The sequence below is a fragment of the Myxine glutinosa genome, chromosome 4 (genome assembly GCF_964187855.1).
Source record: "Myxine glutinosa chromosome 4, kmMyxGlut1.1, whole genome shotgun sequence".
NCBI lineage: Eukaryota > Metazoa > Chordata > Myxini > Myxiniformes > Myxinidae > Myxine > Myxine glutinosa.
The window spans coordinates 71,434,825-71,449,159 of record NC_136264.1 but is presented as its reverse complement, the minus strand read 5'-3'; the positions used below and the strand labels follow the sequence as shown (position 1 = coordinate 71,449,159).

Genomic DNA, 14,335 nt, shown 5'->3' with positions numbered 1-14,335 from the left:
GACTCGGTGTCAGCAATAATTGAGAACATTCCACACACGCGGGAAAATGCAGATATATTTTTAAAAATCGCGTCATGGTGTATCATACACCGCCCAACATGACACCGACGGCAACGTGTCGATATATATTAAAAATTCGCTTTTGCTTTTCCGTTAAGATATATTACTTTTTCGTTTGATGACAGTCGTCACAAAAACGTCAACAATGATGCCGACATATATTTCTTCGTTTTTATTTAATTCAACATTATTAGCCGGAAGTAAAATATGTTTCAGGAAATTACCGAGAGATATTTCTTCGTTTTTTAAAATTAGTTATGTGCGAATACACTTTAAATAGGTTTATTTGAAATCTTTAATTTTCCACAATATAATTTACTTGCCATTTATCATTTGATGATTACGAGACAAATTCCTCTTGAGGATCGTGACAATTCATGCGCTGCGTGGAAACTTCTATTTCCAAAATGAATGAGACGATCGATGAAGAACGCAGACTTGAACAGGATGCAGCAAGAAAACGAATGAGACGGGCGAACGAGTCCATCGACGAACGTCAATGCAAACTTGCGGGGTCACCCGTGGGAATCCCACGGGCATGGATGTGTGTGACATTTCGACATATTGAGTTAGATGCTGCACATTCATTTTTACAAAATGGTTACTGGCAAGTCATCAGATCCAGAAATGGTGTAAAAACCACCGTTTAGAGGCCATTTTTCCCCGCAAAGCGGGGGTTGGCCTTTTCGGGGACCGTGGTAGTTGTTGTTTTTTTGTCCCCTTTTTGAAGCAATGTTTTACGGCCGGATGCCCTTCCTGACGCCAACCCTTTTTGCCGCCTTCAACGACAAACAGGGAATTACCAGTGAACTGGTACTCAATTAGCCGACCTCGGAAGGATGACAGGCTGAGTCAACCCCCCTGGCATTAATTCGGCGATCGACCGAGATTCGAACCCAGGATCCTAAGCCGGCACCCTAGCCGCTAGCCCAACACCAGAAATGGTGTCATGAACACAATTTATTTACGCACAAGCACAAAAGCAAGACGGGCCGATTTCCGATTCCGACGGGCGAGACGGGCCGATTTCCGATTCCGACGGGCCGATTTGGAGCAAGAAAAAGAACGAGACGGGAGAAAAAGGAGAGAAACGAGACGGGGAAAGCCGATTGGAGAGGCGAGTGAGGCGCGATTGGAGAGGAGTGTGAGGCGCGATTGGAGAGGAGTGTGAGGCACGATTGGAGAGGAGTGTGAGGCGTGATTGGAGAGGAGTGTGAGGCACGATTGGAGAGGAGTGATTGGAGGGGAGTGTGAGGCACGATTGGAGAGGAGTGTGAGGCACGATTGGAGAGGAGTGTGAGGCGCGATTGGAGAGGAGTGTGAGGCGCGATTGGAGAGGAGTGTGAGGCGCGATTGGAGAGGCGTGTGAAGGATTGCAGAGGAGAGGAGTGTGAGGGATTGGAGAGGTGAGGGATTGGAAAGGAGAGGGATGTGAGGGTTTGGAGAGGAGAGGAGTGCTAGGTGGAGAGAGGAGAGTGTCAGGTGGAGACAGGAGAGTGTCAGGTGGAGACAGGAGAGTGTCAGGTGGAGAGGAGTGAGGGGTCACATATTATGTGAAATAACTAAATTCACACCATTTCTGGATCTGATGACTTGCCAGTAACCATTTTGTAAAAATGAATGTGCAGCATATAACTCAATATGTCGAAATGTCACACACATCCATGCCCGTGGGATTCCCACGGGTGACCCCGCTAGTCTATATTATAATAGCCGTAGATGATTCTGTCTGTCTGTCTGTTGGGTGTCTGTCCGGGGTGTGGCTTACTCGGTTTGCAGAGTAGCTCCACCCATAGCTCCACCCATTCTGGGAGTGGCTTCATATAATTATAAACAAATATCCACCATTTTGTTAACTCACAATTTCACATAGCTTTGAGGCCTGTTTTGTAGGCCCGTGGTGTCTTGCTCTCTCTCCCAGTTTTATTTCAAATCAAATTCGATATATCATTTCATTTTTCACAGTCGCTAACATAGTTTTAGACTCGGTTGAAAAAAAACGGGAAGAAAATCCAATGAAAGTTGCCGTTTATAGAACGAAATGAATTCTCAAATGCCTGTAACTTCAAGGCCATTGAGTCTCTCTCACGCCTTTATCTCCATTCTAACTCACCATATGATTTCATTTTTATCGATGGTTTTAGACTCGGTGTTAGCAATAATTGAGAACATTCCACACACGCGGGAAAATGCAGAGATATTTTAAAAAATCGCGTCATGGTGTATCATACACCGCCCAACATGACACCGACGGCAACGTGTCGATATATATTAAAAATTCGATATATTTCATTTTTCACAGTCGCTAACATAGTTTTAGACTCGGTTGAAAAAAATTGGGAAGAAAGTCCGATGAAAGTTTCCGTTTATATTATAGAACGAAATGAATTCTCAAACGCCTGTAACATAAAGCCCATTCATTGAGTCTCCCTCACGGCTTTATCTCGACTAATTCACCATCACAGTCGCTGGGATGGTTCAAGTCTCAGTTTCAGCTAAAGTTGAGAAAATCGGCGACATGTATTCCAACAGCCGTTTTGAATGTGTCGACTGTTACGTCGGCACGGGGAAGGAGAGAGGAGAGAACGTTCCCAGGACTTCATTATTTAAATTATCACTTAGTAAAAATACAGCGACTGAATACTGAAGTTCGGGATCCAATCGAAGTGTAATTATATTTTTCCATATCCCTGGGGTGTACATACAGAGTTTGTTTTAAGCGAGTCAACTCTTTTCCAACCATGGAATTAAACAATACAGTACTTGAAAAATTTACATAATAATGTAAACTAACTATGGAATACAATATTTATTAATAACGTTTGGTTTTAATCTATTTTTACTTTGTAAAGCGAAAGGTTATCGATACATTAAAGATTAAAAATGAAGAAGAGTCATGGGCTCCATAGGCCGACGATCGGCTTCTGTATGCTCTGTATGTCTGGATGATTGGATGTGCATTTTAAGACTCAATCAACACGTCTTCGATCATGAATTACTTTCAGAACAACTCGAGCAAAGGAAACGAGGTAATGCCTGTTTCGTTCGGAGCGATTATACACCACCCAAAGAAAATGCGTTTCGCAGCTGCAGGAACTACAATCATGAAATCTTTATTTATTTATTGTTAAATCGTGAAATCTTTAATTTAATTGAATTGAAAAAAAAAATGTTTTCACATGAGTTTCCGTGTGTGTGTCACCCACTCTCCAGTGTGTGTGTGTGTGTGTGTGTGTGTGTGTGTGTGTGTGTGTGTGTGTGTGTGTGTGTGTGTGTGTGTGTGTTCCACTACCGTGTGTGTGAGAGTGAGGAGCGATTGGAGAGGAGAGTGAGGAGCGATTGGAGAGGAGAGTGAGGAGCGATTGGAGGGGAGTGTGAGGGATTGGAGGGGAGTGTGAGGGATTGGAGAGGAGTGTGAGGGATTGGAGAGGAGTGTGAGGGATTGGAGAGGAGTGTGAGGGATTGGAGAGGAGTGTGAGGAAGTATTGGAGAGGAGTGTGAGGAAGTATTGGAGAGGAGAGTGAGGGATTGGAGAGGAGTGTGAGGAAGTATTGGAGAGGAGTGTGAGGGATTGGAGAGGAGTGTGAGGAAGTATTGGAGAGGAGTGTGAGGAAGTATTGGAGAGGAGTGTGAGGAGGTGTTGGAGGGGTGTGTGAGGAGGAGTGGGATTGGAGAGGGGTGAGGGTGGAGAGAGGAGAGTGTCAGGTGGAGAGGAGTGAGTGTCACATATTATGTGAAATATATAAATTGTGTTCATTACACCATTTCTGGATCTGATGAATTGCCAGTAACCATTATGTACAAGTTAATGTGCAGCATCTAAATCAAGATGTCCAAATGTCGCACACGTTCATGCCCGTGGGATTCCCACGGGTGACCCCACGAGACTGCAGCAACAAAAAGAACGAGACGGGAGAACGAGACCCTCGACGAACGTGATCACAGACTCACACAGGATGCTGCTGCAATGACGATGAGGAGGGTTGGAGAGGAGCGAGGGGTTGGAGAGGAGTTAGGGGTTGGAGAGTGAGGAGCTAGGGGTTGGAGAGTGAGGAGTTAGGGGTTGGGAGTTAGGGGTTGGGAGTGAGGAGCTAGGGGTTGGAGAGTCAGGGGCTAGGCGTTGGAGAGGAGCGAGAAATTGGAGACGAGTGAGGGGTTGGAGAGTGAGGAGCGAGGGGTTGGAGAGCGAGAAATTGGAGAGGAGCAAGGGGTTGGAGAGTGAGGCGCGAGGAGTTAGAGAGTGAGGAGCGAGGGGTTGGAGAGTGAGGAGTTGGAGAATGAGGAGCGAGGGGTTGGAGAGTGAGGGGTGAGGTGTTGGAGAGTGAGGAGCGAGGGGTTGGAGAGTGAGGGACGAGGGGTTGGAGAGCAAGGAGCGAGGGGTTGGAGAGCGAGGAGCAAGGGGTTGGAGAACGAGGAGCTAGGGGTTGGAGAGCAAGGAGCTAGGGGTTGGAGAGCGAGGAGCTAGGGGTTGGAGAGCGAGGAGCTAGGTGTTGGAGAGCGAGAAATTGGAGAGGAGCAAGGGGTTGGAGAGTGAGGCGCGAGGAGTTAGAGAGTGAGGAGCGAGGGGTTGGAGAGTGAGGAGTTGGAGAATGAGGAGCGAGGGGTTGGAGAGTGAGGGGTGAGGTGTTGGAGAGTGAGGAGCGAGGGGTTGGAGAGTGAGGGACGAGGGGTTGGAGAGCAAGGAGCGAGGGGTTGGAGAGCGAGGAGCAAGGGGTTGGAGAACGAGGAGCTAGGGGTTGGAGAGCAAGGAGCTAGGGGTTGGAGAGCGAGGAGCTAGGGGTTGGAGAGCGAGGAGCTAGGTGTTGGAGAGTGAGGAGCGAGGGGTTGGAGAGTAAGGAGCGAGGGGTTGGAGAGTGAGGGCCGATTGGAGCGGAGAGTGAGGACCGATTGGAGCGGAGAGTGAGGGCCGATTGGAGCGGAGAGTGAGGGCCGGTTGGAGCGGAGAGTGAGGAGCGATTGGAGAGGAGAGTGAGGAGCGATTGGAGAGGAGAGTGAGGAGCGATTGGAGAGGAGAGTGAGGAGCGATTGGAGAGGAGAGTGAGGAGCGATTGGAGGGGAGAGTGGGGAGCGATTGGAGAGGAGAGTGAGGAGCGATTGGAGGGGAGTGTGAGGAATTGGAGAGGAGTGTGAGGGATTGGAGAGGAGTGTGAGGGATTGGAGAGGAGTGTGAGGAAGTATTGGAGAGGAGTGTGAGGAAGTATTGGAGGGGAGTATGAGGAGGTATTGGAGGGGAGTGTGATGAGGTATTGGAGGGGAGTGTGAGGAGGAGTGGGATTGCAGAGGCGTGAGGGTGGAGAGAGGAGAGTGTCAGGTGGAGAGGAGTGAGGGGCACATATTATGTGAAATATATAAATTGTGTTCATTACACCATTTCTGGATCTGATGAATTGCCAGTAACCATTTTGTAAAATTTAATGTGCAGCATCTAAATCAAGATGTCCAAATGTCACACACATCCATGCCCGTGGGATTCCCACGGGTGACCCCGCTAGTATATATATATAGCTTGAACAGTTTTGTAGCTTGAACAGTTTTGAACACAAGAATGGACAAATATTGCCCAATCAATGTGTGCAAAGTTGATAGAGACCTATCCCAACAGACTCAAAGCTGGAATTGCTGTCAAAGGTGCTTCCCCCAAGTATTAACTCGGGGGGGGGGGGGGCGAGTGGGGGAGGGGGCACTTATCCAATCAAGATAATCTCGTTTAGTATTTTTAATTTATTTTCTGAAATTTGTAGAATTTGTTTTTCACTTGGAAGTTGTGCGTTATGATGTGTAAATAAATGTGGAAAAGGTCTGTTTTAATGCAGTTTAATTCCAGTCTATAAGGCAACAAATGGTGAAAATTTTTAAATACAGACTTGGCATTTAATATGGAATATTTTTAGTCGCATCGCAGACGCTGCTAATAGAGTGCCCTCTGCTGTTGTTGTTGTTCTTCTTGTTCTTCTTGTTCTTGCAGAGAAGACAAAACCTCAAAGCTCCACCCATTCTGGGAACCATAGCTCCACCCATTTTGGGAGAGGCTTCATATAAACAAATATCCACCATTTTATTAACTCGCATAGCTTTGAGGCCTGTTTTGTAGGCCCGTGGTGTCTTCCTCTCTCACACAGTTTTATTTCAAATCAAATTCGATATATCATTCCATTTTTCACAGTCGCTAACATAGTTTTAGACTCGGTTGAAAAAAAACGGGAAGAAAATCCGATGAAAGTTGCCCTTTATAGAACGAAATGAATTCTCAAAGGCCTGTAACTTCAAGTCCATTGAGATTTTTTTTTTTTTATCGCGGCATGGTCAGTCATACACCGCCCGAAATAACAGACGGGAAAATGCCGAGATATATTAAAACTTCGTCCATTTGATGACAATCGTCACGATGAAATATTTAATTTATATGTCGTCACAATAATGTGGAGAGAGGAGCATAGCTTCGTTCACGTGTCGCCACACACGGGAAATTGCCGAGATATATATTTTTTAAATCGCGGCATGGTCAGTCATACACCGCCTGAAATAACAGACGGGAAAATGCCGAGATATATTAAAAATTCGTCGCCACACATGGGAAATTGCCGAGATATATTTTCACTTTGCACAAAAATAACATCAAGTAATCGAATCAATAGGAATGTCCTGTGCCTATAACATCGACGTTATAGGCACAGCTGCATATAGGCATTGTGTAACATCGACGCGGCTTTTGTTTTAATTAAAACTTTTTGTACTTGTTTTTTTCTTGACTTGGGTTTACTTTCTGAACTCAGTATATCAATCTGGTGAGTTTCTTTTACGCTTCGGTGATTTCTTTGTTAAAAGAACCATGTCACTGATTGTCTTTCGCAGCAAGAAGTCAATAACAGGATAATATTACAGGTGGCGTGGCAAAATGTAAGGGCAGGTACATTTGACGATTGGCTTCACAATCGGGTATATAAGGGTTGCTGCGTTCTGTATTAGTGGAAAACAACTGCTGCACGTCTACAAAAGTTTTGCCGCTTCCTCTGGAGATGGTCCGTCAACTCGACAATGCTGTTTGTCACGGAGTGGTGGCTTTACGAAATTCCGGTATGAAACAGCGTGCTATTGCTTGGCAGTATGGCATCACTCAAGGTCAGGTGTCAAAGATCCTGAAACGAAATGCTCAGAGGGGTGTCACTACTCCAATACCGAGGCCAGGACGTCCCCGCAGAATCACAAGGAGAGATGATCGCCAGCTGCACCGGTTAGTCTGCAATGGCCATACCAAGTCAGCTAATCGGCTTAGGGCTGAGTGGCAGCAACTGACAAATGTGCCTGTATCCAGAAGGCGAGTTAACCAACGACTGGTTCAAGCAGGCTATCGTGCCAGGCGTCCCCTGAGAAAGCCACGCCTGACCAGACAACACCGTTTGCAGTGTTGCCTGACCAGACAACATTTGCCAGCGCCGATTGCAGTGGGCCAGAGAGCACCGTCAATGGCAGCCAGGACACTGGAATCACGTGACCTTCAGTGACGAGTCTAGATTTCTGGTCTATCGTCAAGATGGCTGCGTCCGAGTGCGCAGACAAGTGCATGAAGCCTACAACGAAGATTGGATAATGCCAAGAGTCCAAGCTGGAGGTGGTGGGGTGACCGTTTGGGCTGCTTTTCATGCAGGGGGCAAAACTGACCTGGTTGTTCTGAATGGAAACCTGAACCAGTTCAAGTACAGGGCCATTCTGGAAGAAACATTGCTTCCATTTGCTCATGCAGCCTTTCGAGGAAACTTTGTCTTCCAAGATGACAATGCACGTAGTGCTGTTAGGTAGATTCAAAATGCCGTTTCGGAACCGTCTCGATAAATTTTCAATTTTCATAACGGGATCTCGGATCGGCTCGGTTCCTGACAAAGTAATACATAAAAATAAAAAAAAATAAAAAAGGCTTCAGAAATAATGGAATTTCATTACAATATATAAACAACAATGAAAAAAATTCATTTCTGATGTTGAGTACTTAAATTCCGACTTAGCTTCCATTTACCGGGATGAAATAAAATACAACGCCTACATGCAGATGATCGGCTAACGCTAAGCGTTCAATATAGCGTGCTCACCGACCTGACGCACGTCCCACTACCCAACTTATCAGGCCTAAAGTGGAGATAAGATAACCAAAATACTTTCATATTCAAACCGTCAAACCAAACCCACCCACCCCCCCCCCCCCCCCCCCCCCCCCGAGGCCCCGAGTCCTTATCTTCACAATTGTTATCGCCATGCTGTCTTATCATATTCGTTATCTTAAACGCCAAGATAGAAACAAATTAACTAAAAAAGCCATTGAAAAGTTTGAATGTGAACTCATTCTGGGATCTTGAAGTTAATTCGTACAAAACGAACATTAAACTCATTTTTTCAGTCTAACACGATGGATAATGACAACATAAAGCAGAGCGAAAAGCGATGTCAGGAAATAGTGTACTTTATATATTACGTTTTAGCGGTTGCCGAAGACGATAAGAAGAGGCAATTTCGTTAGGTACAAAAGGTTGTTTATTGTACAGGTATCTCCAGCAACTGCTAGCAAACGGAAGTCGTAACGGCTTATATAAAACAAGCACCCTCTTCGGAGGGCGTGGCTCCAGCAGCCGCGCGTGCGTCATGACGACACAACCAAACGTCCGTGTGCGTGGGTTCGACCAAACATTCGTAATGGTAACCGTCACATGCGGATAAGTTAACCGCGACAAGTGAATAAGTTAACCGCGACATGTGAATAAGTTAACCACTACAACGTGTACAATCCGAAATGCATTATAGGCTTATAAATATGACTTAAGAAGTGCATTGTTTGTTGACAAGGGGAAAATCCTGGAACAGTGAGTTTACTTTATCTATCATCGTTTGTGTCAGTTGAGCTGCACTTGCGAAAAATGATGCTTGTGCAGAAGCAGAGTAATGAAAGCAAGGCTCAATAAATGCCTCTATTATGGAAAATATCTGCAAGAAGTTGGAATTTTAACCGGGATTTTTTTACCGAGAAATTGCGTCAGTCAATTTATCTCGGGACCGTCCCGAGACCGTCTCGAAAGCCGAAACCGCCGGGATTTCGTCCCGGTCTCGGATCGGTTGACAGCCCTAAATGCACGGCCTCATCGTGTCCGCATGATCCAACACTTTCTTGTTGACCGTGGTGTCGAGCATATGGAGTGGCCTGCCATGTCCCCGGATATGAATCCGATAGAGAACTTGTGGGCAGAATTAACGCGTCAAATCGACAACTTGGACCAGCAGCCGACCTCTGTGCGTGAATTGCAGCAGACTATTGTCACTGCATGGCAAGCGATTCCTGTCCAAACCTTGGCAAATCTCGTGAACAGCATGCCTCGACGTGTACGTGCTCTCCTGAATGCTCGTGGGGGTTGCACGACGTACTGAACTGTAATTTTACTGTCCGTAATCCCAGTCATAATTTAACTTTTGTTTTTGTTGAAATTTTTTTTGGCTCATGTGTAAAATAAAGACATACTTCTGGAAAACGTACAGAAGTTTAACACAGTACTGTCCGTGAATTGAGTTTGATATCAGTTCACATCACTTTCAAGGATCAATTTATTTGCTTCGAAATGTCAAATGTGGTTTTTGTTTCTTTTAAAGGTCACATTAACAAAATCTAGAATAATTTCAACATAATTTCAATGAACTTCTGGTTCTAAGTCATCTTGAAAAGTAAGTTCACCCCCACAAAAAAAATATTCCATATTAAATGCCAAGTCTGTAGTATGGCAGATAGGTGCAGGAATTGTGCCTTTGATGATACAAGCATGGCATTTGGCACAGTCAGAGTATGTCCTAAGAAAGATATTTGGCTATAGGGGCATCGCAGATTTGTCTGATTTGAAAAATGGCCGCCATTGTTGTCACAGGACAAATCTGCGATGGCCCTATAGCCAAATATCTTCCTTAGGGCATACTCTAACTGTGTGCCAACTCTCGTGCTTGTATCGTCAAAGTCACAATTCTCCCAAATATTTCACCTATCTGCCGTACTAAAAGGGGGTGTAAACTTTCTGTAGGCACTGTAGTTTATGATGATGGGATCCAAGGTCCAAACCCCTGTGCTGTTTATACCTTGTTGATTAATTCATCATCTACCTATCCTATCTATCTATATATCTATCAATCTATCTATCTATCCTATCAATCTATCCTATCTATCTATCGCGGCGTCAGCAAGGGCATCCGGCCATAAAAACATTGCCTCAAACAGGGAACCATGACTGTCATGGGGCCCGCAAGGCTAACCCCTGCTCTAGCGGGGAAAATGGCCTTAGATCATTCATTCATTTCATTCTACCTAGGTCTTTGTAATCCATGTAAAAATGCATTGACATCATCTTCCATCCTTGTCCTGCAAGTGATGCATGTACAATTGTACATTGTACAAGCTCCTCCATTGCCTTTGGTGAATGTTAAAAAACATCCTCTCCAAAGATTGTCAAGTTAAATGATTTTGGTGTCTGCACTTAGATATGACAAAATTTGGTGTTGAGTCTTACAAGTACTTTTAGCTGCAAGTGGAATGGTTTAATAGTGATGTTTGTCTTCTCTCGTTTATGCTTTAGGCCCTACAGAAGCTGACAGCACAGTACATGAAGAAAGAATGGGCATTTGGACAGACAGACAGCAAAACGGACAGCTGGTAAAGTCAGTCCGTGGTTTCCATATCCGTGAATGTATTATAAAATATATATAAATAAATAAATAAACACTTCAAATTTTTGAGTTGATTTGATCAAATGATAAAACTCTATGTAACGAAATATGTTTTGCAGGAAGTTATAATTAATTATTGCTGAGAAATGATTGTGCTATTTCTGCCTAACTGTTTGTGGTTAATGAGCGCCATTTCATGTTCGTGTTGTTCGGAAGTGACGTTGGTTTGCTCAAACGGGTGTTGCGCATGCGCTGTGTGTGTGCCCCCGGTTCGGTTTGCTGAAATCCATCCTGTGGCCTGTGTTGACTGATCACCCTGATGTGTGGTGAATAAAGCCGATACATCTATAAAGCCTGAACGTGTTTGGTTGAGTTTTCCCTCGGAGTGAAGGAGGAACGACTTCCGTTGTTGGCGTGGTGGCAGCGTCTTTGAACCTCTTCGCCCGCTGGCTCAACAATCGACGGAGACCAAACAGTAAATTCCCGCCTCATTTTACACGAGCGTTGCCACATATACGTGATCAACCAACCAGGGGAATACCATCTGGATAATACGAGCATTGTAATTTCGGTTTCAGGCAGGGTACAACATGGCAGATACTCACCGAGCACCAAGACAGTGGTGTCTCAGTAAAATTGAAACTGTGAATTATTTCGAGAATTGGCGTCAGAACTTGCATTTTACACTGTCCCTGGATGCTAACTTTGCCCCGTATCTTGTTGATGGGACCCAATGGGAAAATAACCCCAGAGCTGCCCTCCTCAGGGGATTTACCGATGATGGGGCAGAGGTCCAGGAGGTGGTACGCCGCACAGCCCAACAGAAAGTAAACATGCTGGAACTGATGCTGGGTCATATAGCCAATTATTGTCCCGTGATTTATCGAAGCACCATTGTGAAGAATTCCACATCCGTAGAGAACATTTGGCAGACCATTCGCCTTCATTACGGATTCCAATCCACAGGCTCCCACTTCATTGACTTTTCTGATATTCACCTCGAACCAGAGGACCATCCTGTAAACCTTTACCAGCGCTTTATGGTCTTTATTGAGGACAACCTGATGCACCGTGACAGCAGTATCACCCATCATGGGACGGGACCAACCGAAGACGAAGAACTGTCACCTTCTCGCGAGAATTTCATTGTACTCACTTGGCTGCGTTTGTTACACAATGACCTCCCCAAGTTAGTCATACAACGTTTTGGTACGGAGCTTCGTTCTTGCACTTTGGCATCCATCAAACCTGAAATATCCCAAGCCTTGGCATCCCTCTTAGACGAGGTCCATACTGTGGAGGACGCTAAAATTATGCGTGCCGCCACATTTCTCCCTGGTAGTCCTGGTCGAAGACCTCTAGGTCCCCCAGCCTATCCAGTTCCCCGGAAAGCCTCGAGAACCGAGATTCGTAAAGGCATGTCCCTTGTGTAAGCAGGCTGAGCGTGCCGATTGTCATTTTTTTTGGCGAATGCAGCTTCCTGCCCGACCAGGATCGCAAGTATATGGCCAAAGCCCGACAAATTGCCCAGATTTTTGACGATGACAAAAACTATTCTGGTGACGATGGTAATGTTGACTCTGACAACGATGCCAATTCTGCCTCTGCTCTCCGAATCCAGATTTGTCAGTCCCCGTATTTGGACACTTTTTACGGTTATCAAACCACCCGCATTACTATCGACAGCAGAGCGACTGGTAATATGATACGTGGGTTCGCAGCCAAAAGCCTAGGCATTCCAATGCAAAAGAGCTCCCAATCCACTCACCAGGCCGACGGATCCTCGCCACTCGAGGTTATTGGGGAAACTCGTTTCACATTGGTCCGTGACAAAAAAAGAGTTTTTATTTGAGGGTCTTGTGGTAAAAAATTTGGATGTGGACATATTAGCAGGATCACCGTTCATGGAATGTAATGATGTTGGTGTTCAGCCTGCTAAACACCAGGTGACTCTCGTTGATGGCACAATTTGTACGTACGGATCGGTGGAAAGGTCTTCCAACCAACATAATGTGAGACGCACCCACATTTTGCGAGCTACATCCTACTCAACAACAGTTTGGCCGGGAGACTACCTTGAGCTAGACCTCCCGCATGAGCTCTATTCTTCTGATGACATATTTGCACTTGAAACACGCACTGATGCCCGTGGTGAGGATGGACGTGCCAGGCAGACTTGGCCTCCACATGACATCATTTCCAGCGTCTCAGGAACGATATGGATCCCAAATCTGACAAACTTCCCACAACAACTCAAACAAAATGAACACTTCTGCCAAGTTTGTTCTGTGTTTAGCCCCGTTGAAAATCCTGAGGACCAGTCATGCCCTAGCATACCGCAAAAGTCCACACGGTCGGATGTCAGACACTCCGACCCCTTCCAACTGGATCCACACAACATTATTCCCCCAGACATCAAAGCCAAGTTCCAAACTCTCCTTGAGGAATTTGATGACATATTTGATCTGAAGATTAAAGGCTACAATGGCACCTCTGGCCCGATTCAGACTGTTGTTAACATGGGTCCAGTGCAACCCCCACAGCGTAAAGGCCGCGTTCCCCAATATGCTTGTGACAAGCTTGTTGAACTCCATCAACGATTCAATGATCTGGAAGAAAGGGAGGTTTTTGCTCGTCTGGAGGATGTACAGATCACTATTGAGTACCTTAATCCATCCTTTTTGGTCAAAAAGCCCAATGGTGGTTCTCGCTTGGTGACTGCATTCGCTGATGTCGGGCTGTATAGCAAATTCCAACCATCTCTCATGCCTGACATGGACTCCACCCTGCGCCTAATCGCACAATGGAAGTACATTATTACCACTGACCTTACCAGTGCATTTTATCAGATCCCGCTGTCACGAGAGTCCATGAAATACTGTGGGGTTGCTACCCCATTCCGTGGCATACGGGTATACATAAGATCCGCCATGGGAATGCCCGGTTCGGAAACCGCCCTAGAATAATTGATGTCGCGTACTTGGCAACCTCCTCGAGGATGGGGCAGTTGCCAAATTAGCTGACGATCTGTATTGTGGAGGAAGCACACTCGATGAACTCTTATGCAATTGGCGACGAGTTCTTCAGGCGCAGGGGCAAGAACAATTTGTGCCTCTCAGCCCCTAAGACAATCATCTGTCCAGCACCTGTTGTCATCTTGGGTTGGATTTGGCATCAAGGCACAATCCAAGCCAGCTCTCACCGCATTGCAACACTCTCCACGTGCTCCCTTCCGGAGAAGGTGAATGGTCTGCGCTCCTTTATTGGAGCTTACAAGGTATTGGGCCGCGTAATACCATGATGCACGTCACTCCTTTCACCATTAGATGACGCAACTGCTGGTCGCCAATCTCATGAAAGGGTAGAGTGGTCAGATGACCTCCGCTACGCATTTCACACAGCCCAGTTGGCACTGGCATCCAACCGTACCATCATTCTCCCCCATCCCGATGAGCAACTTTGGATCATAACAGATGGTGCGGTGAAGAAACGTGGCATTGGTGCCACCCTGTATGTTTCACTTGGAGGTAAACTCCACCTCACAGGCTTCTTCAGTGCTAAACTACGGGGAAGACAGGTCACATGGCTT

At 45.8% G+C, this 14,335-nt stretch overlaps 1 protein-coding gene across 7 annotated transcripts in view; it reads left to right on the top strand.

The window, feature by feature from the left end:
• The window catches only part of FCHSD2 (FCH and double SH3 domains 2), a 216,853-nt gene that overhangs the window by 60,751 nt on the left and 141,767 nt on the right, over window positions 1-14,335 (top strand). For 5 of the 7 annotated variants that reach the window (XM_068112523.2, XM_068112522.2, XM_068112526.2 and 2 more), the window contains one exon: window positions 10,656-10,732. The exons of 1 other annotated variant lie outside the window; for it this stretch is intronic. In XM_068112523.2, coding sequence (XP_067968624.2) covers window positions 10,656-10,732 — 77 coding nt within the window. Of the gene's footprint in view, window positions 1-10,655; window positions 10,733-11,082; window positions 11,222-14,335 lie in introns of those variants that run through there. One more of the 7 variants, XM_068112527.2, reaches the window with a different exon arrangement.